Here is a 22,778-nt window from a genome sequence, read left to right on the forward strand (position 1 = left end):
AATAAAGTCTAGTATAGATCACTCTTTCGAAAATTTTCGCTATTGCTGGTATAATTGCAATTGGGCGATAATTCTCAACTAATTTTCGGCTTCCACTTTTGTGAATTGGTGTTATTCTGGTGCATTTCCAAGCTTCAGGGAATGTACATGTTTGCAAAGCTAAATTAAATAGATGTTGTAAGGGGGTTACCAATAAAGATGCACATCCTTTCACGATGTAGGGTGGGATTCCATCTTCGCCTATAGCCGACCTCGGTTTCAATTTTTTAATTGCTTCCAGTATCTCGGATTCATGTAACTGAGTCAAGTGCAATTTGGATAGCACCAGGTCCGATTCCACGTCATCTTCCGGGTCATCGTTCCTCTCCATAGTGTAGACTGACTCGAAGAAGGATGCAAAGGCGTCCGCAATGCTTCTGGCGTCCGTTAACGAGGTGTCTTTGTACTCAAAAACTCCAGGTAGTTGACTATTCTTCCTCAACGACTTGATGTAGTTCCAGAATTTATTGGAATTCTTCCGCAGATCCATTTCAATTTGATTAATGTACCTCTTATGAGCAATGTGGATCATTCTTTTGAGTTCTTTTCTGGCTTCAATGAAGTCTTCCGATGGGCCCTGTAACCGAAACTTATTTTTCTGTTTGATTTTCTTAATAATGTCTATATTAAACCAGCTAGGATACTTATTGGCACTCCTAATTGTAACTTTGGGGACACATTCATCGAAAATGTTCATTACCGTTTGATTAAAGCTAGTTACTGCATCATCTACCGATTTGAAATTCTTCAGGATAAGAGACTCCTTCCAATTGATATCGCGAAAAAGGACGTACATTTTAAGAAAATCTGCTTTTTTGAAATTGAAGTTGGTTAATTTGGTAATTCGCTTAGCTGGTCTATGGACTTTGTAGACTATTTCTAGTGCAGGATGAAGTGGATTAATTTTATCCAGTGAGTCGACAGCAGATTTAATTTCCGCGTTTAAGTTAGTTAAAATTAGGTCAAGGGTTCTATTATTGCAGTTTTTAAGTTTAACCGTATTAATGAGTTTTAAGTTGTACATCGAAGCTATATTTTTAATTACTTTGCATTTAGCACTCGCGTTTTCGAAATTATACGTGGCGTCAACAATTTGTGGTAGGTTAAAATCGCCTGCTATTAACACTTCCGATGAATGCAACATGTTTTCAATTGTTTCTAAACTTTTGGTAAAACTCACGTACTTATCAATACCAGATTTCGGTTGAAAGTAGACAACACCAATAATGTATGAAGTATTATTAATTTTAAGTTTGACCCATATTTCATTTAGATCACTTTGAAATTCCAATTTTTCAGCATTCAAATCGGTCTTGACTGCGATTAAAACTCCGCCTCCCATGGTGCACTTCATTTCTTCGTAATTACGGTCATTGCGAAAGACCGCATATTGATTGTTTAAATACTCAGCGTCATGAAAATTTTCCGTTAACCAGGTCTCAGTCAGTAGAATAATGTCGTAATTTGTAATTGCCAATTTATTTTTGAAAGATTGCGCTTTCGTTCGCATTCCACTTACGTTCTGGTAATAGATTGAGAGCGTTGATCCGTACCTATTTCCTTGCTTGATTAGTGTTGGGGATGGCCTAAAAAATCAATTCTGCTTCTTTCTTGATCGAGTCGTTTTTTGTAGACTGGGCAATCAACACTCCAGGCCGGGTGCTGTACATCCAGTTTCATTTTTAGTTTCTCAACGGCGTTGGCACAGTTACTGCATTTGATTTCCGCGTCCGAAGCTTTACAGCTCGCTAGGTCATGGTCTCCCGCACATTTGGGGCAGGTAGTAGTTTTGCTACAGTCAGTTGCCTTATGTCCGAACCCATTGCATTTGTAGCATCTTCTAGTTGTCACAGCATCATAAATTCTGCAACGGTCCCATCCTATGTTAAGCTTTTGTTCACTTAGAATTTTCCGGTAACTATTACCGTCAACCTCAGCGTAAGCCAAATACCTGTTAGGATTTCTTTTATCTTCCGTTATGTGTACGACGTTTATGTACGCGGCTTCGTCGAGGAATTGATTCTGCGCGAGAATCATTTCCTTCATTTGGGTACTCCCGATCTTGTCATTGAGGCCTACGATTTTAATCTTCGGCATCTTCGGTTTTGGTAAGGAAAGAATGTAGTCGGATCCCAGTTTCGTTTCGGCTTCCTCCTTAAGTTTGGCTGCAGCTTCTTTATTTTTACATTCAACAACAATGGTTCCTCTACGTAGAGTTTTCATTCCAGTAACTTCTCGGATAATTGGATCGATATTTTCTTTGAGGGTGGTGAAGGTTTGCTTGGAGGGTTGGTTCGCGTCCTTGGGCTTAACAATGATAACTGGGTCATAGGTTTTCTGTTTCAACTTGTCCGCATAAGTAAGCTTCACTTCAGATTGAGTTTGGAGAACTTGCGCTAGATCCTTGCTGATGCTGACATTTTGGGTATTTACCTGGTCTAAAGTATCCTTTAATAGCTTCTCGTGGTTCATCAGTTTCTCGTGCTGACTTTCCATAACTCTATCCCAGTTCATCGTCACTTTGTTGATGTTAGTCAAGATATTCCTGAGGCTGTGTGATTCGTGGATAGCGCAGGGGTCACAGAACCAATTAAAGTTCTTTTTTGAGTTAATAAATTTAACTTCATCGTCACTGACTTTAACGCACTTCGTGTGAAAGTAAGTTTGGCACCAACTAGCACAAAGAATAACTTTATCTGTACGATTAAGATCCACCCGACAAACACCACAGATTGCAGTTGGCATTGCGGCGGCAAGTAAGGGTGGTACTCACCCTCACGATTTGGTTTATATTAACAAATTAGTTCTATTCTTAATTGACACTTATAATCGCGATCGACCACTCGTTACGACGGCGCGCACTCGAATGAATATACTACTTATACTATTACGCCATTACAAAAAAATGTATTAGAAAGCAAATCGCATGTTACGTTTTGCTTTCGTAGTAGTCTAATCTTCTTGTAGGCGTACGTTAATTCCTTACTTATTTTTAATGGCGAAAAGTGATTCTTACATGGATGTAGAGTGTACTCCGCCCAAAATCAGGGAAGAGGCAAAATCCACTACACTCGAATTACTACCAACTAAATTGCGGCTATTAGTAAATTTCTTGCAGAAGCTCCAAACGACAAGTACTTCTTTGCTAAAGTAATTATAACAATAGTTCGTTAAAGAGAAATTGAATTTATTTCGTATTTTTAGATAGTTTTAGTAGTTGGTTCGAAATAAAATAACTTTTACTTCATTATGTAAGTAGATTTTTGGTTGTATGGAGAGTCGTAGGAAAAATAGTGTACATGACTCGTTTGAAAGCCACTTTTCACACTCGTGTGATTGCCACACTCGGCTTCGCCTCGTATGGCAAACTTCACATCTCGTGTGAAAAGTATCGCTTTCAACACTCGTTACGTAATATACTATTGCCGCACTAGTGTTTCAGAGACCTGTTTTCACAATCAATTTACCTACAAAAACAATCGTGTTTCTACACTTTCGTAGAAAAAATAGTATGAAACACGCATGCCGAAACGGTCATTGAAAAACATTTATACTCGTTTTTCAATAATACCGTTTCTGCACTTGTATTTCAATGTACTATTATCTTTAACTCTAAATGTCAAGTTAACTAAATTGGGGTGCATTGGGGTGGGGTGACCCCCCGTAACTCTAAAGCAACCACCTCCACCCAAATCCTAGGCGTCTGGACTTTTCCGGCACCCTCATTCTCCGTTTAAATCCTAGTTAGTTGCAGTTGGTGTTACTCTGAAAAGTAAATATTTTTCAAACTCCTTTTTTATCGCATTTTGGCAAATTTATTTGTAAAAAGGTAGCTTTTAATCTCACTTGGCTTCAGCAAATGCGGGCCCGTAGAAGAACGCTTGTGGAAAATGGAGGAATGTAAAATTGTACGTGTACCTACCGGGACCATGTAAATTGTAAAGCCCGCTTGACATGGAGCAATAAAAATTGCAATTGCATGCAAGTTGCAAGAAAAATTGCGAAAGGCATGCGCAGTTCAAAGCCAGCTGATCAATTGCTGCAAGAGACTTGCATGCAATTTTTATAGGACCGGTGCTATTTTGCTTGCATGAATCGTGCAATTCTAGGGATAAATCTAGTTGTTTTTGTGGCACCAACCTAGTAAAATACAGCGGCGGCAACTGTGATGCTGAGAGACGCACTCATTACTTGTTTTTACTAATCTTATTTATTCTTGTAATTTTCATGTTTCTTCAAGCAATCAAAATTTAATTTTCATTTGAGGTTAACAACTTTGTTGACAAATCCATATGTTTCTTCTGTTGGCAGACATGTGGCAATTGAAATAGAATTGCACCATGTCAAATACCATGCAATGCTTATTGCATGCAAGGATTTGACCTTGCAATTTCTTTCTGCAAGTTCTTGCGCGTAGTATTGCTCCATGTCAAGCGGCCTTAATGAATGTTAGGAACGGTGACTCCTGCGTGACGACATATTGTTTTTTTTTTCGGAGAGGCGAAATAAACCACCTTTTGCAAGGCGCGCGTCTATGAGGGGTAATCAGCTTCGGTCGCCCAAAAGTTGCCCTCACCTGTGAATTTTGTCACGCGGTTTAAAGTTTCCTAAATCCAAAATCGCGGTGTAGAAAATTTGATTCTTTCTTTTATTTATTGGAGAAGATTGTAAAATTTCAATACTATATGAAAACTCAAAATCGTTGTTATTTATTTCGTTGCCAAAACAACGCTAATACAGCACCCTCACAGGAGTCATTTTACTAATAGAAAAAATATGCAAAAGACGCTGACAGTGACGATTTTAAATACGAGACCAGTAAGAAGTAGAAAATTGTTGTGTTTACTAAGGGGCGCCTACTTAACTTAATCCTCTTACCATAGGAACAGGAGCAGGTAGTACATGCCTAGATACCTTTCTTTTCTGGGAAACAAATCTGAAATTTAATTTTTATGGTTGGTCAACAATCTTCAAATCCTTTGGGGTACGTTTTTGTTTCACGATATATGTGGGGGTACGTTTTAATTATTTATAAAAAGTGGTCGTACGCAATACCTCCGCATACCCCCCAATTCGGCCACTGTTTAGGACCGTAGAGCGTAATTGGGTCTTCTTATGTCCATTACCACCCGCTTCCTTCGAGTTGGACCCATCTGTTTACCCGCATAAGGGTCCTTTCTCAAATTCTGGACTATTGTCCGATCAGGCAGCACTTAGGTGCAGCAAAGGCCCATTGTTCTCACCCCCTTTTTTTCGCAAGTAGGTTCAAATTTAAATGTCAAGTGATATTGAGTAATAACTTATTTGAAAGGTCTTTCGAAGTCCTTTATTTTGACGTTTGATTTTTTAAAATCGGTCAATTCGTTTTCGAGAAAATTAGAAAAATCTTCCATTTTCCAATAAACTTGAAGTTCCAAAAATTATAATTAAAACAACACTATCAGGGGCATAGGTATTCAATCATTCAGTTGGATTTTTTTAAAATTTATATGTTAAATTAAAATTCTAACTCTTTTTTTTTAATTAACACCTCCTCCTCTATAACTTGGAACTAATTCCGTGAACGCTAACTTTGGACAGCAATCGGCAAACTATTCCTGTATACTTTCTTCTTCATTTAACTGACAAATTATACTTCGAAATACCGGTTGACTACCCGAAAAAATGCGTATTTGAATTTACACGCAACGGACTGTTACGTACGCTAAATCAAATGAACGCATTTTAAAACATACCGATTCTAAAGATTTTAAATGTGCTAATTGTGATTACAAGACAAATACTCTTAGTACATACAGATCGCAAAGAATTGAAATGTGCTCATTGTGATTACGGAACAAAGAACAATACTACTTTACACAACATCTTTTGAAACATAGTTTCTAATTTTAAATGCGCTCCTTGTGATTATGAGACGTTAACAAATTCTGTCTTAAACAACACCTTCTAACGCACACAAACCGTTTTTAGGCACAAATTTCTCGTGAAGTTAAATATTAATTCTCAAGAGTGTGAGAGAGGTCTACGACATTTCGGGTCGTATTTACCCGTGTAGGGGCGGTACAGAATACCCCTACCGCAGAGTGCACTGCGTGTCGTAAGAGGCGACTATACAACAGCAGATCGACATCATGTAGTCCAAGATTTGTACCGATTGTATGATTTAATAAGTTTGGATTTTTATCCTTTTTACCAATAAACTAATTTATACTACGTGAACAGGTTTTGTACTTAACATCCTTGAATGTGACGTCGCTTTAAATCAAATTTTTGAGAAGGTTACGCATATGCGGGGTTTCTTTATTCAGCGATTGTGGTCCAATTTTGTCGAAAAGGATTTTAGGTTTAATTTCATTTGTGGTTGCAGAATAAATTTTGCTTATGTAAAATCACGCAAGTCGTGTGTTTCTTCGATCCCTTTAACGATTCAGAGAGATGTCTCATGCTCAATTACGATTAACTTGGCATGTTGATTTTGTTGACATCACGTCGTGTAGCTTCTACTGGTGATTGAGGTGCGATGCGTATCAGCTACCATATGTTCCACCACAACAGTATAAAATAAAAACCCATCGGTACGTCATTGGGGTGCGTCCCTATTGACACCGGAATTTTAACTTTACCGCTACTTGAGCCACGGCCAGTTTTACTTTGCACCATCCAGAAAAGGCGTTGGCTGGAAGAAATCTTTAATTTTGATTAACAAAAATATAATTTCCTGATAACGTTATTGATGCTAGATATGGACGGAAATGATGTCAAATTACTCGTTAAAATCGAACCAAAACGAGAAGAAGAAATCAATTCCGATCTTCAAGGAAGCACTTTAGTAACCAATGAAGCATTGGTTAAAATAAAAGACGAAATTAACGATAATGAAGAAATACAACAACAATGTAACTCCGGTCAACGTCTTTTAAAGCACGTTTCTGAAGGCTTTAACTGTGCTCATTGTAATTTTGGAGCAAAGAATAAACAACTGCTGCAATGGCACATCTTAACACACAAAGGTAATGTGCTGCTATGTGCTAGTTGTGATTACCAGACAAATAATAAATACAACTTTAAGCAACACCTTTTAAATCATACCGATTCTAAAGGTTTTAAATGTGCTCACTGTGATTATGGTACAAATTATAAACAATGTCTTAAACGGCACCTTTTAAAACATACCAATTCTAAAGATTATAAATGTGCCAATTGTGATTACGAGACAAATAACAAGTACTGCTTTAAACGACACCTTTTAAATCATACTGATTCTAAGGATTTTAAATGTGATACTTGTGATTTCAAGACAAACAACAAATATTACTTTAAACAACATCTTTTAAATCATGCAGATTCTAAAGATTTTAAATGCGCTCATTGTGATTATGGAACAAATTATAAACAATGTCTTGAACGACACCTTTTAAAACATACCGATTCTAAAGATTTTAAATGTGTTAATTGTGATTATGAAACTAATGACAAATATTACTTTAAACGACACCTTTTAAAACACGCCAATTCTAGAGATTTTAAATGTGCTAAGTGTAATTACGAGACACATTCCAAAAAGAACTTGAAACGACACCTGTTACGACATACCGATTCTAAAGAATTTAAATGTGCTACGTGTAATTACGAGACAAGTAACAAATGCCACTTTAAAGAACACCTTTTAACACATACATTTTCTAAAGATTTTAAATGTACTAATTGTGATTACGAGACAAGTAACAAATACTACTTTAAACAACACTTCTTAAAACATAAGGTTTCCAAAGATTTTAAATGTGCTCATTGTGATTACGAGACAAATAAGAAATACTACTTTAAACTACACCTTTTAAAACATGCAGATTCCAAAGATTTTAAATGTGCTAAATGTAGTTACCAGACAAATTCCAAAGAGAACTTTAAACGACACCTTTTTAGACATACCGATTCTAAAGATTTGAAGTGTGCTAAATGTAATTACAAGACACATTCCAAGGAGAACTTAAAACGACACCTTTTAAAACACGCCGATTCTAAAGATTTTAAATGTGCTTATTGTGATTACGAGACAAATAACAAACGCTACTTTAAACAACATCTTTTAAAACATAAAGATTCTAAAAATTTCGAATGTGCTCATTGTGATTATGGAACAAATTATAAACAATGTCTTAAACAACATCTTTTAAAACATAACGATTCTAAACATTTTAAATGTGGGCATTGCGATTTCGAGACAAATAGCAAATACTACTTTAAACGACACGTTTTTAATCATGCCGATTTTAAAGATTTTAACTCCACTAATTCTGATAATTGAACATAATAAACAAACAAACAAACATTTTAACACAGATTTCTTAGTATGTGGTTATTCAATCTCGGTAGGAGTTTTTTTATATATGCTGTAACGTAAATCTAATTACGTGCTCACGAATACACAATTTATAATAGCGTAAACTATTTATTACTTCGGCATCGAAACTGGAACTGAACTGAAACGCAATTCGATTTGCTTATATAGTAAACTCGAGTAGTCGCGAGTCTTTTCGAATGTTCTAGAACAAAACGCGCCATATTTCCCGGAAAGATTGCGTCACGTCCGCCTTCCTTTATCTCCGATGGCTAATCTTTCACGGGGCCTCGATCGAAATTTCTGGAATATTCGCTACAATACCACTATTTATTAACGTCTTAGTTCCAAACGAGGTTCCAATTAAAATTTGTCTGTTTTCTTAGCTAAGCCATTTCGTTATAATTATTTTGCATCTGTATGCCTTTACTTACATCGACTTGTTCTACATTCGTTTGAAAATAATACTTAATAACCTAACCTAACACATTGTCTAATTCGATCTACCATGTATTTAATCCGTGACCCATTAATATACAGGGCCACCCTGGATATACAACCTACATTTTTCAAACCTGACAACTGCGCGATTTTTTTATGGCTACGTACCGACGTCGTCGTTTTAACTTAGGTCACACAAGCGGCGTGCAGTTTCAGTTTGTTGTTATCTGTGTGTGCCACATTTGATATGTATTTGTTTATAATTTTCCGTCTCTGTTTTTGTTTAATGTTTGCTCAATTTTTAATTTTATTGTGATTCCATGGTCTTGATCTGTAGTTTTTTTTACATTTTGATCATTTTTTTAATATGCAAATTATCGAATTGTTCTATGTGCGTTCGGACTTTTTGTTCCTCCGTGAATGAGGCGGTCACGAGGTTGGCTAAATAACTGTAACCACTTTAGTTACGACAGCTAATGCCGGGACTGACCTCGCCTCTCAACTGTAGGCTGGAATCCTCGGACGAAGGGCAAGTTACCTATCTCGGGGGCGAGATTCTGCTAACAAAAACTTCAGTTTCGAATCGATGTGGGATATATGAGTTTCGATTTGCCGATTTCCACATATTTTGTCGTTAGTTTGATTTGACCAGGAAGGCTATGTAATTTTCCATCTTGCTTTTAGCATAGCAGCAAAGGCGAGTCACCTGTTGTACAGGTACACGTGCCACTTTGCGATTTAAAATGTAAAACTGATCGGTTTAGATTTAGAGGCAATAGCCACTCCAGTTCCAACGTTGCCAGGTTGATTTTATTTCTGTCTGTACTGTGAAGTTAACCTAGAACCCGGTGGTTAAGTAGACATCAAAAGAAAGAGAAATAATTCTATAAATTTGCTTAAACTAAATAGCATAAATAGGCTTACCTCATGCTATTATCATCTAAAGATAATAATAATAATAAGATAAATAAGGTAAAGCCAAAAGAACTTCACCTGAAGGGAAAGAAATGGAATTGAGCGAATTAAGATAAACTTAAACAAGGCAGTGTTTGGTGATAAATGATAAAATAAAAACCATTGATACGCCACTGGAGTGGGATTCTAATCATATATATATGATTCTAATGAGCCAATGAATAAAGAATACCTATTCATTGTAATGAGCCTGTAAGTTTACCTAACCAGTTCTACCCACAGCCAGAGTTTTACTTGTAGCTTGACTGGTAAAATTAAAACTTTATTTTATTAACAAAAACATTTCTTGATAACGTCCAGATATGGACGGAAATGATACAGTACCAGTCATTAAAATCGAACCAAAACAAGAAGAAATCGATTCTGATCTTCAAGGTAACATTTTAGTAAGCAATGAAGCACTGGTTACAATAAAAGATGAAATTACCATCACTGCACAGTGCTCCAAATCGCTCGATGATGAAGTACCACAACAAACTGATTGTGGTTGGAACACTCAAATTTCTTTGAATGTGACTTCGGTCAAGATGCAACAAATAGTAAGGATTAAGTTTAAACAATATCTTTTAAAGCATAATGTTTCAGAAATGTGCTCACTGTGATTATGGTACAAATAACAAAGACTACTTTCAACGACACCTTTTAAAACATACCGATTCTAAACGTTTTAAATGTGTTATTTGTGATTTCAAGACTAATTACAGAACCAGCATTAAACGACACCTTTTAAAACATAATGATTCTAAAGCTTTTAAATGTGCTAATTGTGATTACGGAACAAATACCAAAGACTGCTTTACAACACACCTTTTAAAACATACCGATTCTAAAATCTTTAAATGTGCTATTTGCCATTTCGAGACAAATTACAAACTCAGCTTTAAACGGCACCTTTTAAAACATAATGATTCTAAAGCTTTTAAATGTGCTAATTGTGATTACGAAACAAATAACAAATACCACTTACAACAACATGTTTTAAAACATGCTAATTATAAAGATTGTAAATGTGGTAATTGTGATTACGGAACAAATAATAAAAACTGCTTTACATCACACCTTTTAAAACATACCGATTCTAAAATATTTAAATGTGCTATTTGCGATTTTGAGACAAATTACAAACTCAGCATTAAACGGCACCTTTTAAATCATAGTGATTCTAGAGCTTTTAAATGTGCTAATTGTTATTACGAAACAAATAACAAATACCATTTACAACAACATGTTTTAAAACATGCCGATTCTAAATATTTTAAATGTGACACTTGTGATTACAAAACTTATAACAAATATCTCTTAAAAATTCACCTGTTAAAGCATGGCGATTCTAAAGGTTTTAAATGTACGAATTGTGAGTTCGAAACAAATTACAAAACCCATTTTAAACAACACCTCTTAAAACATACCGATTCCAAAATTTTTAAATGTGCTAAATGTAATTATAAGACATATAACAAAAGCAACGTTAAACAACACCTTTTAAAACATACCGATTCTAAAGGTTTTAAATGTGCTAAATGTAATTATAAGACATATAACAAAAGCAACTTTAAACAACACTTTTTAAAACATACCGATTTTAAAGTTTTTAAATGTACGAATTGTGAGTACGAAACAAATAACAAATACTACTTTAAACAACACTTCTTAAAACATACTGATTCTAAAGGTTTTAAATGTGCTAAATGTAATTACGAGACATATAGCAAAATAAACTTTAAAAATCATCTTTTAAAACATGCCAATGCTAAAGATTTTAAATATGATATTTGTGATTTCGAGACAAATTACAAACCCAACTTTAAACAACACCTGTTAAGACATACTGATTCTAAAGATTTTAAATGTGCTATTTGCGCTTTCGAAACAAATTACAAAGCTTGCTTTAAACGACACCTTTTAAAACATACGGATTCTAAAAATTTTAAATGTGGAAATTGCGATTATAAAACAAATTACAAATACCACCTGAAACAACACCTTTTAACGCATGCCCTTTCTAAAATTTTTAAATGTACTATGTGTGATTTCGAGACAAATTACAAACACAGCTTTAAACAACACCGTTTGAAACACACCAATCCTAAAGATTTGCAATGTGCTATTTGTGATTTCGAGACAAATTACAAACACAGCTTTAAACGACACCTTTTAAAACATACTGATTTTAAAGATTTTAAATGTGATATTTGTGATTTCGAGACAAATTACAAACACAGCTTTAAACGACACCTTTTAAAACATACTGATTCTAAAGATTTTAAATGTGCTAAATGTGATTACGAGACATATAACAAAAACAACCTCAAACTGCACCTCTTAAAACATACCGATTCTGAAAGTTTTAAATGTGCTCATTGTGCTTACAAGACAAGTAACAAACGCTACTTAAAACGACACGTTTTGCGACATAGTTTCTAAAGTATTTAAATGTGCTAATTGTGATTATGAGAGTAGTAACAAATACTACTTTAAGCGACACCTTTTAAAACATTCCAATTCATTGCAATTATGAGACATACGATAAATTCAAATACAAGTTGAATATTAGTACCTACATAAATTACTGAAACACAAACTTTCTAGTAATGTAAATGTCTTAAAATGTGCTAATTGTAATTACTAAACAAACAACAAATTCTACTTTAAACGACACCGTTTAACACATAAAAGTTTCTAAAGATTGCGAACAACCAATTCTGTCGTAAATGAAACCTTTTAACGCACACAAACCTTTTTTTTTTAATTGGAAACGTGTTTAATTGTTTCACATTTATTGGATTCCTTTAAGTTTGTAGAATGTATATGAAATCTAACATAGCATACAAATCGAGATAAAAGTAATACATCATCTATCGTTAATATCATGCTCCAAGATATTAACTCATAAAGTTTTTTTTGTTAATGTTCAACTATTTTCTAATAAATGTATACAGGGTGCCCATTATGTAATATATTATTTATCTGGGTAAATATCCAATTATATAAAGAATTTTTTTCTACATGAAAGCTTTTCTACATGAACATTTTTTCCCCCATAATTAGGCAGCATTCAATCGTTTTTATTTCGGAGAAGTGACGAAAAACAATTGAGTTTTTTATTATTTTTTCTCTTTTCGATGATGTAAAGGCCGTATTAGACGATGCAATTTTTATTGCAATTTTTGCAGCAATTCATTGCCGCAAGAAATTGCACGAAAAATTGCTCCGTGTATGTTAAAATTGCACGTGCAATTTCTTGCACCAAATATTGCAGCAAGACATTCTGCAATTTTCTGGTTATAGAACTTGTGCTATTTTTCTTGCAATTTTTCTTGCAATTTAGTAACTATTTTAGTAACATTTAATTTATAAAAAAAATAAAGTGGTATGCACTGGAGAACATTACCTCCTTATGCTATATACAGGTTTGTTATTTAAAGTTAAAACTGAAATAACCTATTTACGAGGAATTCAAAAATGGATATTGCTGCCNTTTTAACGTAATTTCACTTCGGAATTATAGATAATTACCCACCATCTTTGCCTTACAGTAGGATTTACGAATACAACACTTTTCGCGTATTACCTACACAGAATTCGACCGAAATTTAACTAGAGGATTTACGATGTTTCTTTATACTTTTAATATCAGTCTTATGCAAGCTTTACGCGCGTATGATGCCAAAAAGCGCACTGAAAACGTCGTTAATAATAATTCAGTTACCGTACTACACGATATTAACTTCTACTATAGGCATATAGATTTGTTTCCGTTATCTGTGTAAGTTCCATATATTTGTTAATGGTTACTTTTATTACATACGTAACGGAATAAAGGCAGCAAACGTTGAGTTAACGTTATAATAACAATCCTACACTATTTGCATTTACATTTTCACTTGCGATCCAAAAGGAATGGTTTGAATTAAGTTTAACAATTTTTTTTATTATTTTTATTTTTTTTTTTTTGTCAGGTGGGGAAATGCATTATGCACACTCCGGATGGAAAAGTCCGGAGTAGTGTGGGACTCTCACCCACTAAAACCCCACCTGAGGCTTCGGCTTCTAGGGCCATTCGCCTTTATACATACTTTTACACAGAAAAAGATGACTATATAAGTACAATGGGACAGAAACGGATCTAGTTACATTTATTAACATACAAAACCAACAATTTAAAAATATCACAGATCATTTGCTATACCAATTCTTTGGATGAAGGCAAGAGTATTTTTACATTGCTCTTTGTTTTTAAAGTTATTTTCCCATACAGGGTCGATATTAAAGAGCACACGTACATCTGTGTACTGCGGACAGACAGAAATAATATGATGTGGTGTTAAAATAACACCACATTGTTCGCATAGTGGCCGTTCTTCGCCCGCCAACAAATATCCATGAGTGAGGGCAGTATGCCCCAGCCGGAGTCTGTACAGCCTGATCAAGTTCAAACGCCCAACGTCGATATAAAATAGCGGATCCAGACTCTGTTTGATCCTCTTCAAAGCCGTATCAGTCTCCGACCACTGTTCACTCCACCGCTCATAAATTTTCGTCTTCACAAGTTCACGTCGTGCAATAGATGACATATTCGTAAAGTCAACGTTATCCAGTTGAAGATAGTTTAATACCTCTCTAGCTCTAACACCTAACGATCTACATCTATTTAGCCGAGCAATTGTAGTTGCATCAGTAAGTGATATAAAATTTGGATGTTTATCATCTATCCTTACTTTTATATAATAGTTTGCAACAATCTGTTTCCGGCGTAGAGCTAGAGGGGGAATATTTGCCTCGACGTGGAGCGATGTTACCGGACTTGTTGGATATGCTCCCAAAGAGTAGCGAATGGCCAGGTTCTGAATCTTGTCAAGTTTCTCAAGCAAAGTATTACTGCCACATGTAGAGTACGCTGCACATCCATAATCCATCCTTGACAGGATGAGGGCCTTATAAATATCTAGGAGGGTCTTAGGGTGAGCTCCCCACCTATGATGAGCTAGAACTCGCATAATGTTCAGCGATTTTCTACATGTAGCCGCAACATTCTCCAAATGCTTTGACCATCGTAATTCCCTATCAAAGGTAAGTCCGAGGAACTTGACTTCTTGGACAACACTGATTATACGATTGTTCATAAACAAAACGGGGCCATAGTGGGGCTTACGGAGTCGACAAAAGTGAACAACCTTTGTCTTCTCCTCCGACAGCACGTACCCGACAGCATTGGCGTTATGACAAATGATGTTAATTGCCGTTTGTAGGTTTCGAGTTATTATGCCAACCGTCTTACCAGAACAACAAACCATTAAATCGTCTACGTATAAGCATTTATCAATTGACTCCTCAACACCTTTGGCTATTTCATTTATGGCGATGCCGAACAGGGAACAACTAAGTGTTGACCCCTGCGGCACACCATTTTCTAAAACATACTCTTTGGAGTTGATATCGCCGATTCTTACACAGAACTTCCTATCCTCTAAAAAGGATTTTATAAATTTAGGTAAATTCCCTCGAAGATTGTATTGATACATATTTTGCAATATTCCATATCTCCAAGTCATGTCATAAGCACCTTTTATATCAAAGAAGACCGCAACCAGATGTTCACCACTGTCAAATGCCCTCAGAATTCTGTCTGTCAGTTTGACCAGATGGTCTACCGTTGACCGTCCTTTCCGAAAACCAGTTTGGTAAGGCACGTATACGTTAATGCTTTCGAGAAATGTTTGTAGCCGCACATTAACCATTTTTTCTAGCAGTTTTCCCAAGCAAGATGTCAAACTAATTGGGCGATAACTTTGTGCCTGCAACGGATCTTTTCCTGGTTTCGGTATAGGAATTACGATGGCTTGCTTCCATTCTGAGGGGTAGGTAGAATCATTCCAGCAGTTGTTGAAGGATCTTAAGATGGTATTTTTCATTTCAGAACTACAGTGGCGAAGCATCTGGTTATGGATAGCGTCTTCTCCCGGTGAACATGACTTGGTGTTACATTTGCTGCCGCATCTTTAGTTATTGCGTCTGCTGTTGCTCTTTTAAAAAAAAAGAAACAAAGAAGACGACGACATTTTTGGACCAGGCAGTGGCTTGTCAATAACGATTTCACAAAGGGAAACCTAAACCTACTCAATGAATTTAACGAACCTGATGGCCGTTTACACCGACATATTTAAGCCGGGCTTAGCTTAAGCGTAGCTTAAAATCCATGGCAACCATTGTCTCAATAATCGTTGCCATGGATTTTAAGCTACGCTTAAACTAAGCTCCACTTAAATTTGTCGGTGCAAACGGCCATGAGTGTGAATAAGTGCGTGCAAATATAAATAATAAATTGCACGGCCTTCAACAAAGGAAACGTCACAAAACACACGTTTCCTGGTCTACAACAGACGTGAAGTTGCTTTCAAGTATTTCCCAGTGATGCCAATTCCACTTTAATTGGCACCAATACATGATTAGAATTGGGTATAAAAAAATTGCCAAATAAATTGCATAGTGTAATCATTGGATCTTTTTGCAATAATTGCTGCAATAATAGCAGCAATAGTTGCTGCAAGGATTGCAATAAAAATTGCATCGTCTAATACGGCCTTAACATGTTAGTACCCTAACACAAGAAATGTATTTAAAAAAAATTATAATCACATCAGTAACATTAATTTAGATATCCTACATCTGAAATAAAACAAATGAACGTGTACGTACTACGTTTCATATTAAACCTTGAAGACAAAATTAAATTAGCAATAAAATGGTAACAAACGTACACATTCATTTGTTTATTCTGATGTAGGACATCTAGATTAATGTTATTGATGTGATTATAAGCTTTTTTGAAAAATTTTCTTGTATTAGAGTACTAACATGTTACATCGTCGAGAAGTGAAAAAAAATCTCGATCAAATAAGCCTAATGGAAAGGTGCACTGCCATTAAAAAAAATTCAATTGTTTTTCGTCACTCAATTGTTTTTCGTCACTCATTTGTTTTCTGAAATAAAAACAACTGAAATCTGCCTTATTATGGGAAATAAAATGTTAAACAACTTTCATATATAATAATAATAATAATAATAATAATAATAATAATCGAAAACAACACACACAAATTATATTGGGACAGGACACTACTCACAGACAAAACTATCCACAATAATAGACCAGACATTACACTTATAGATAAAACACAAAAATCCATTTGTATTATAGACATTGCCATCCCCAACACTAACAACTTAACTAAAACACATGCAGAAAAACACCGCAAATTCACCGATATAGCTATCGAGCTTAAGACGCAATGGAGAATGAAATCTACTGTTATAGTTCCCATTATTCTTAGTGCTACTGGAGTTATACCAAAGACAATACACCACAATTTACAACTATTGGGTTTAGACAAAAACACATACAAACATTTACAAAAAGCAGTCATTATCAACACATGCCATATTGTTCGTAAATTTCTAAACATAACACAAGATACTACATACAGGAATGATCCACAACGTATACATGTAAACAACAGTACTCGCTCACAACACGGTACACAACATACTGTAATATCTCCACCTCTAACCCAAACAAACACACAAATACAACTTACCGAACAAACAAGTACAACAAATGATACAACATATACTACAATCAGAGATTCACCTCTGAAGCAAACCACATTATCACCACCCATTAGTATTCAACCCAAACGCAAAAGCCTAAACAGCACTTTAGACTCACAACATGACACACAACATACTGTAATATCTCCACTCTTAACTCAACCAACCACACAAACACAACTTCCTGAACAAACAAACGCAATAAATACAAGTAACGCAACACGCACTACAAAGACGCCCTCACCCACACGGCCTAGCACAGCTAAAAAACACAATACTCTTTCTTCTCAGAAACACACCACGTTATCACAAACACAACCGACTCGTACTCAACCCAAACGCAACAACCTTAACAGCACTACAGGCTCACAAAATACTGTAATGTCTCCACCAATAACCCATGCAACAACAGAAATACAACTTCAAGAACAAAGAAACACCATAAATACAAGTAACGCAACATGCACTACAAAGACGGGTCCATCCAATAAAGTTACACGCCCTAGCACATTTAAAAAACACAAAACTCCTTCTTCACAGAAACACACCACATTTTCACAACCCACTCGTATTCAACCGAAACGCAAAAACCTTAACAGAACTACAGGCTCACAACATACTAAAATATCTCCAGCAAAAACCCAAGCAACCTCTCAAATACAACCTCAAGAACAAAGAAACGCCATAAATATAACTAACGCAACATGCACTACAAAGACAGGTCCATCCAATAAAGTTACACGCCCTAGCACATTTAAAAAACACAAAACTCCTTCTTCACAGAAGCACACCACATTATCACAACCCACTCGTATTCAACCGAAACGCGAAAACCTTAACAGAACTACAGGCTCACAACATACTAAAATATCTCCACCAAAAACCCAAGCAACTTCACAAACACAACCTCAAGAACAAAGAAACATCATAAATACAAGTAACGCAACATGCACTACAAAGACAGGTCCACCCAATAAAGTTACACGCCCTAGCACAATTAAAAAACACATAACTCCTTCTTCACCGAAGCACACCACGTTATCACAACCCACTTGTATTCAACCCAAACGCAAAAACCTATACAGCACTACTAGCTCACAAAATACTGTAATATCTCCATCAATAACCCAAGCAACCTCACAAATACGACCTCAAGAACAAAGAAACACCATAAACACAAGTAACGCAACATGTACTACAAAGACAGGTCCATCCAATAAAGTTACACGCCCTAGCACAGTTAAAAAACACAATACTCCTTCTTCTCAGAAACAACCCCCTCGTATACAACCGAAACGCAAAAACCTTAACAGCACCACAGGCTCACAAAATACTGCAATATCTCCACCAAAAACCCAAGCAACCTCACAAATACGACCTCAGGAACAAAGAAACACCATAAATACAATTAAAAAACACAAAACTCAAACTCCTTCTTCACAGAAGCACACCACGTTATCACAACCCACTCGTATTCAACCCAAACGCAAAGCCAAAGAAACACTTACACAATAAACTCCATTTAATAAAATTACAGGAATTATTATAATGATTTTTTTTATGATTTTTTGATTTTTTTTTGTTTTGTTTTCCTCTTTCCTGATAGCGTTGGCTATTGTGCCCATCAATAGGTATGTTGGTAAGTACGAATTACATTATCCCTAGATGTCCAATGTACGTGTGTGATTTTTTTTTTTTTTTAAGGACCCTACATAACTTCACCAGACACAGACACAGGCACTAATCGTTACTTGATTTTAATCCGTGCGATTAGTTAACCAGGCTAGACCTGAGTTCTCACAAGAAACACCGACCATAATAATAATATATTTATTGCCTGTGATCAATATACATTGACATAGACATAGTCACTAATATTAACAAAAACACATTAAAAAACACGTTAAAAAACACATTAAAAAACACATTAAAAATATGTCGTATCACAGTTGGTCAATATAAATCACAGTGTATACAAATCGCTTGTTTTATAGAAACAATTGTGCACTAAAAAACTTTTTAGTGCCGTTTTAAATGCCATGTCGCTTTTCAAATTTTTAATAGTAGATGGAAGGGAATTATATATTTTTATGCAATTGTACAATGGTCCTTTTTCGAATTTGGTCGTACGGTGAACGGGAATAGTGAGGATATCAGAGTTTCTTGTCTTATAGTCATGATTAGCATTCAATTGGGTAAAGTATTTAGGATTTTTATGGACAAACATGCTTGACTTATAAATATAAATGCTTGGAAATGTAAGCATTTTGATGGCAATAAAAGTGTTTTTATGTGAAGTAAAAATGTTGTATACATTCAATGTTTATCGAGATATCTACATATTCCATACATAATGGGCTGTATAAAATTTGCTTATTTGTGAGTTGTGGAACCTAATAAAATCAATATTCAGGGTGAGGTTTTTTTTTCATTCTCACTATGGGGCTCTCGTAAACCGTTTCCATTCATTCCATTACTACGAGCAGCTGAAAGCAATACGATTTACAATAAAGCGAATAATTTCAATTACCTTTTGTTACGTACAGCACAAAATTGGCACAAAACTTGAAATTTGACAATACTAAATATCAATGTACTCGCTGAAGGCGAACTTAATTCGGGAATACAGTATAAAATAAAGCCCATCGATACGCCACTGGAGTGGCACGCTAATGAAACTGGACTTTGGCCCATATCTTGCCGGTGCTTTCTTCACAGAACAGTATTCTGCATCTAGAATTAGAAGTATTGGTTGTGAATGGTAAGAAATTTGTAGCGCTTGATACAAAAGTTTATTTTTGATAAACTAAAACATATTTAATTGTAACACGTTTGTTGATAAAGCTATTGAGGCTAGATATGGACGAAAATGATGTACCATTCATTAAAATCGAACAAGAACAAGAAATCCATTCTGATCTTCAAGATAACATTTTAGTAAGCAACGAAGCATTGGTTGCAGTAAAGGACGAAATTACTATCACTGCACAGTGCTCCAAATCGCTCGATAATGAAGAAGTAGAACAACACACTGATTGTGGTTGGAATATTAAAAGTCAAATTTGTAATTTGAATGTAACTTCGGCCAACACACAACAAAGAGTAAGGGTCCAAGTTGAACAACAACTTTTAAAGCATAATGTTTCAGAACTGTGCAACAAAGAAGAAACAACGGCGTATCTTAACACGCAAACGTAATGTGCTACAATGTACTAATTGTGATTACAAGACAAATGTCAAATACTGCTTTAAGCAACACCTTTTAAAACATTCCAATTCTAAAGATTTTAAATGTGCTATTTGTAATTTCGGTACAAATCACAAACCCAGCATTAAACGACATCTTTTAATACATGCCAATTTTAAACATTTTAAATGTGCTAATTGTAATTACGCAACAAATAACAAAGACTGCTTTAAAAAACACCTTTTAACACATACCGATTCTAAAGACTTCAAATGTGCTATTTGTGATTTCGGGACAAATTACAAACGCAGCTTGACACGACACCTTTTAAAACATACCGATTCTAAAGATTTTCGATGTGCTAATTGTGATTATGTAACAAATAACAAATACCACTTGAAACGACACCTTTCAAATACCCATTATAACGTTTTTAAATGTGCTACTTGTGATTTCAAGACAAATTACAAACCCAGCTTTGAACAACACCTTTTAAAACATGCCGTTTTAAAATGTGCTATTTGTGATTTTGAGACAAATTACAAACACAGCTTTGATCAGCACCTTTTAAAACATATCGATTCTAAAGCTTTTAAATGTCCTATTTGTGATTTCGAGACCAATTACAAACTCGGATTTAAACAACACCTTTTAAAACATATGGATTCTGAAGATTTCAAATGTGCTCATTGTGATTTCAAGACAAATAACAAATACCACTTTAAACGGCACCTCTTAAAACATACTAATTCTGAAGATTTCAAATGTGCTCATTGTGATTACAATACAACTAACAAATACTACCTCAAACAACACCGTTTAAAACATACTGATTCTAAAGATTTTAAATGTGCTAAATGTAATTACGAGACACATATCAAACACAACTTTAAACAGCACCTTTTAAAACATACCGATTATAAAGATTTTCGATGTGCTAAATGTAATTACGAGACACATTTCAAAAACAACTTTCAACGACACCTTCTAATTCATACAGCTTCCAATGTATTTAAATGTACTAATTGTGATTACAAGACGAGTAACAAACACTACTTAAAACGACATCTTTTAAAACATACCGATTCTAATGATTTTAAATGTACTGTTTGTGATTTCAAGACATTTTACAAACACAACTTTAAAGAACACCTTCTAAAACATACCGACTTTAAAGCTTTTAAATGTGCGAATTGTGGGTACGACACAAATAACAAACGCTACTTTAAACTACACCTTTTAAAACATAAAGTTACTAAAGATTTTAAATGTGCTCATTGCGAATATGAGACACATGACAAATGCTGTCTTAAACGACACCTTTTAACGCATACAAATCGTTTGTACAAGTAACAAATTTCCCGTTCATATTGTAATTTGTGAGGTCCCTGATTTTTAGATTTTGAAGTAACATGAACTGCTGAAATCCAAACTATTTCAGCTGGTTAATTAAACCGCTTAATTATTTTAATGTAACAAAAACGAGATTCTTCATATTTGTAACTTTTTCTAGTTTACAACATATTTGATTGTTCATCATATGTTATCCATTTTTATCTCTTGCGCCAAGATTTGTTTTTAAATTTTCTACTTTAACTGTTAGGAGAAATTAGAATTAAAAATAAACATTTTCGTGTAATAAACTCAAATCAATAAAACTCTACCAGTCAACTTTAGTCGCGTAGCATCCGCAACCGAGGACCGTCATACTTACGGGCGGCCGCCTATTTTTTAATATATACTTCAGTTCAGTCTGTGTATATGTGGTCAGAGTTTGGGGGAGTTACGATGCACCAATGCCATTATGTGGAAACTGAGCCTGATTTGGGGGCTCCTACTACTTAGACTACGCCCATACACTCTCTAATATTAATCCAGTGTTGCGTGTTTTACATTTGTGTTTTAATTTGCGTTTAATTAACTTAATTAATAGGCATTTTTTGTACATCATCCAAATTTACGAACTTTGAGAATACGTAACGGTATTTTCTCACCAATTGATTCGATTCGTATTTAAATTCTTTTCGCTCGTAATTTAAATGTAGTATACTCACGCCATATTGCAATCCACTAGTTTAAGATGTAAGATAATTTCTGTAGTGGATTTCTTATTAGCTTAGTTCTTTATTTTCGCTGTCATACATTGTTTATTACAATAGTTTTTTGTTTTACCGCCGAGGGTCATGCAGA

General features: G+C 35.0%; 3 protein-coding genes across 6 annotated transcripts; 2 read left to right on the forward strand and 1 right to left on the reverse strand.

The window, feature by feature from the left end:
• Positions 1-1,608: 1,608 nt before the first annotated feature.
• Positions 1,609-2,553, reverse strand: LOC116180747. Its single transcript, XM_031500869.1, has one exon. The coding sequence runs from the start codon at positions 2,551-2,553 to the stop codon at positions 1,609-1,611; it is 945 nt and encodes a 314-aa protein (XP_031356729.1).
• A 7,405-nt stretch (positions 2,554-9,958) lies between these two features.
• LOC116180755 (oocyte zinc finger protein XlCOF6-like) lies at positions 9,959-12,330 on the forward strand. 2 transcript variants are annotated; one of them, XM_031500877.1, is made up of 3 exons: positions 9,959-9,985; positions 10,034-10,332; positions 10,379-12,330. In XM_031500877.1, exons 2-3 carry the CDS (start codon positions 10,096-10,098, stop codon positions 12,215-12,217), a joined length of 2,076 nt encoding a protein of 691 aa, XP_031356737.1. In that variant the 5' UTR covers positions 9,959-9,985; positions 10,034-10,095; the 3' UTR covers positions 12,218-12,330. The 2 variants fall into 2 exon arrangements, with proteins under 2 accessions (XP_031356737.1, XP_031356738.1); XM_031500878.1 differs by having other exon boundaries at positions 9,966-10,041; positions 10,094-10,332.
• Positions 12,331-19,978: 7,648 nt separating this feature from the next.
• On the forward strand, positions 19,979-22,259 carry LOC116181463 (gastrula zinc finger protein XlCGF57.1-like). 3 transcript variants are annotated; one of them, XM_031501843.1, is made up of 3 exons: positions 19,979-20,162; positions 20,259-20,503; positions 20,550-22,259. In XM_031501843.1, exons 2-3 carry the CDS (start codon positions 20,261-20,263, stop codon positions 21,939-21,941), a joined length of 1,635 nt encoding a protein of 544 aa, XP_031357703.1. In that variant the 5' UTR covers positions 19,979-20,162; positions 20,259-20,260; the 3' UTR covers positions 21,942-22,259. The 3 variants fall into 3 exon arrangements, with proteins under 3 accessions (XP_031357703.1, XP_031357701.1, XP_031357702.1); XM_031501841.1 differs by having other exon boundaries at positions 20,117-20,162; positions 20,246-20,503; XM_031501842.1 differs by having other exon boundaries at positions 20,118-20,503.
• Positions 22,260-22,778: the final 519 nt, after the last annotated feature.

Source organism: Photinus pyralis, unplaced genomic scaffold (assembly GCF_008802855.1).
Source record: "Photinus pyralis isolate 1611_PpyrPB1 unplaced genomic scaffold, Ppyr1.3 Ppyr1.4_LG9, whole genome shotgun sequence".
Classification (NCBI taxonomy): domain Eukaryota; kingdom Metazoa; phylum Arthropoda; class Insecta; order Coleoptera; family Lampyridae; genus Photinus; species Photinus pyralis.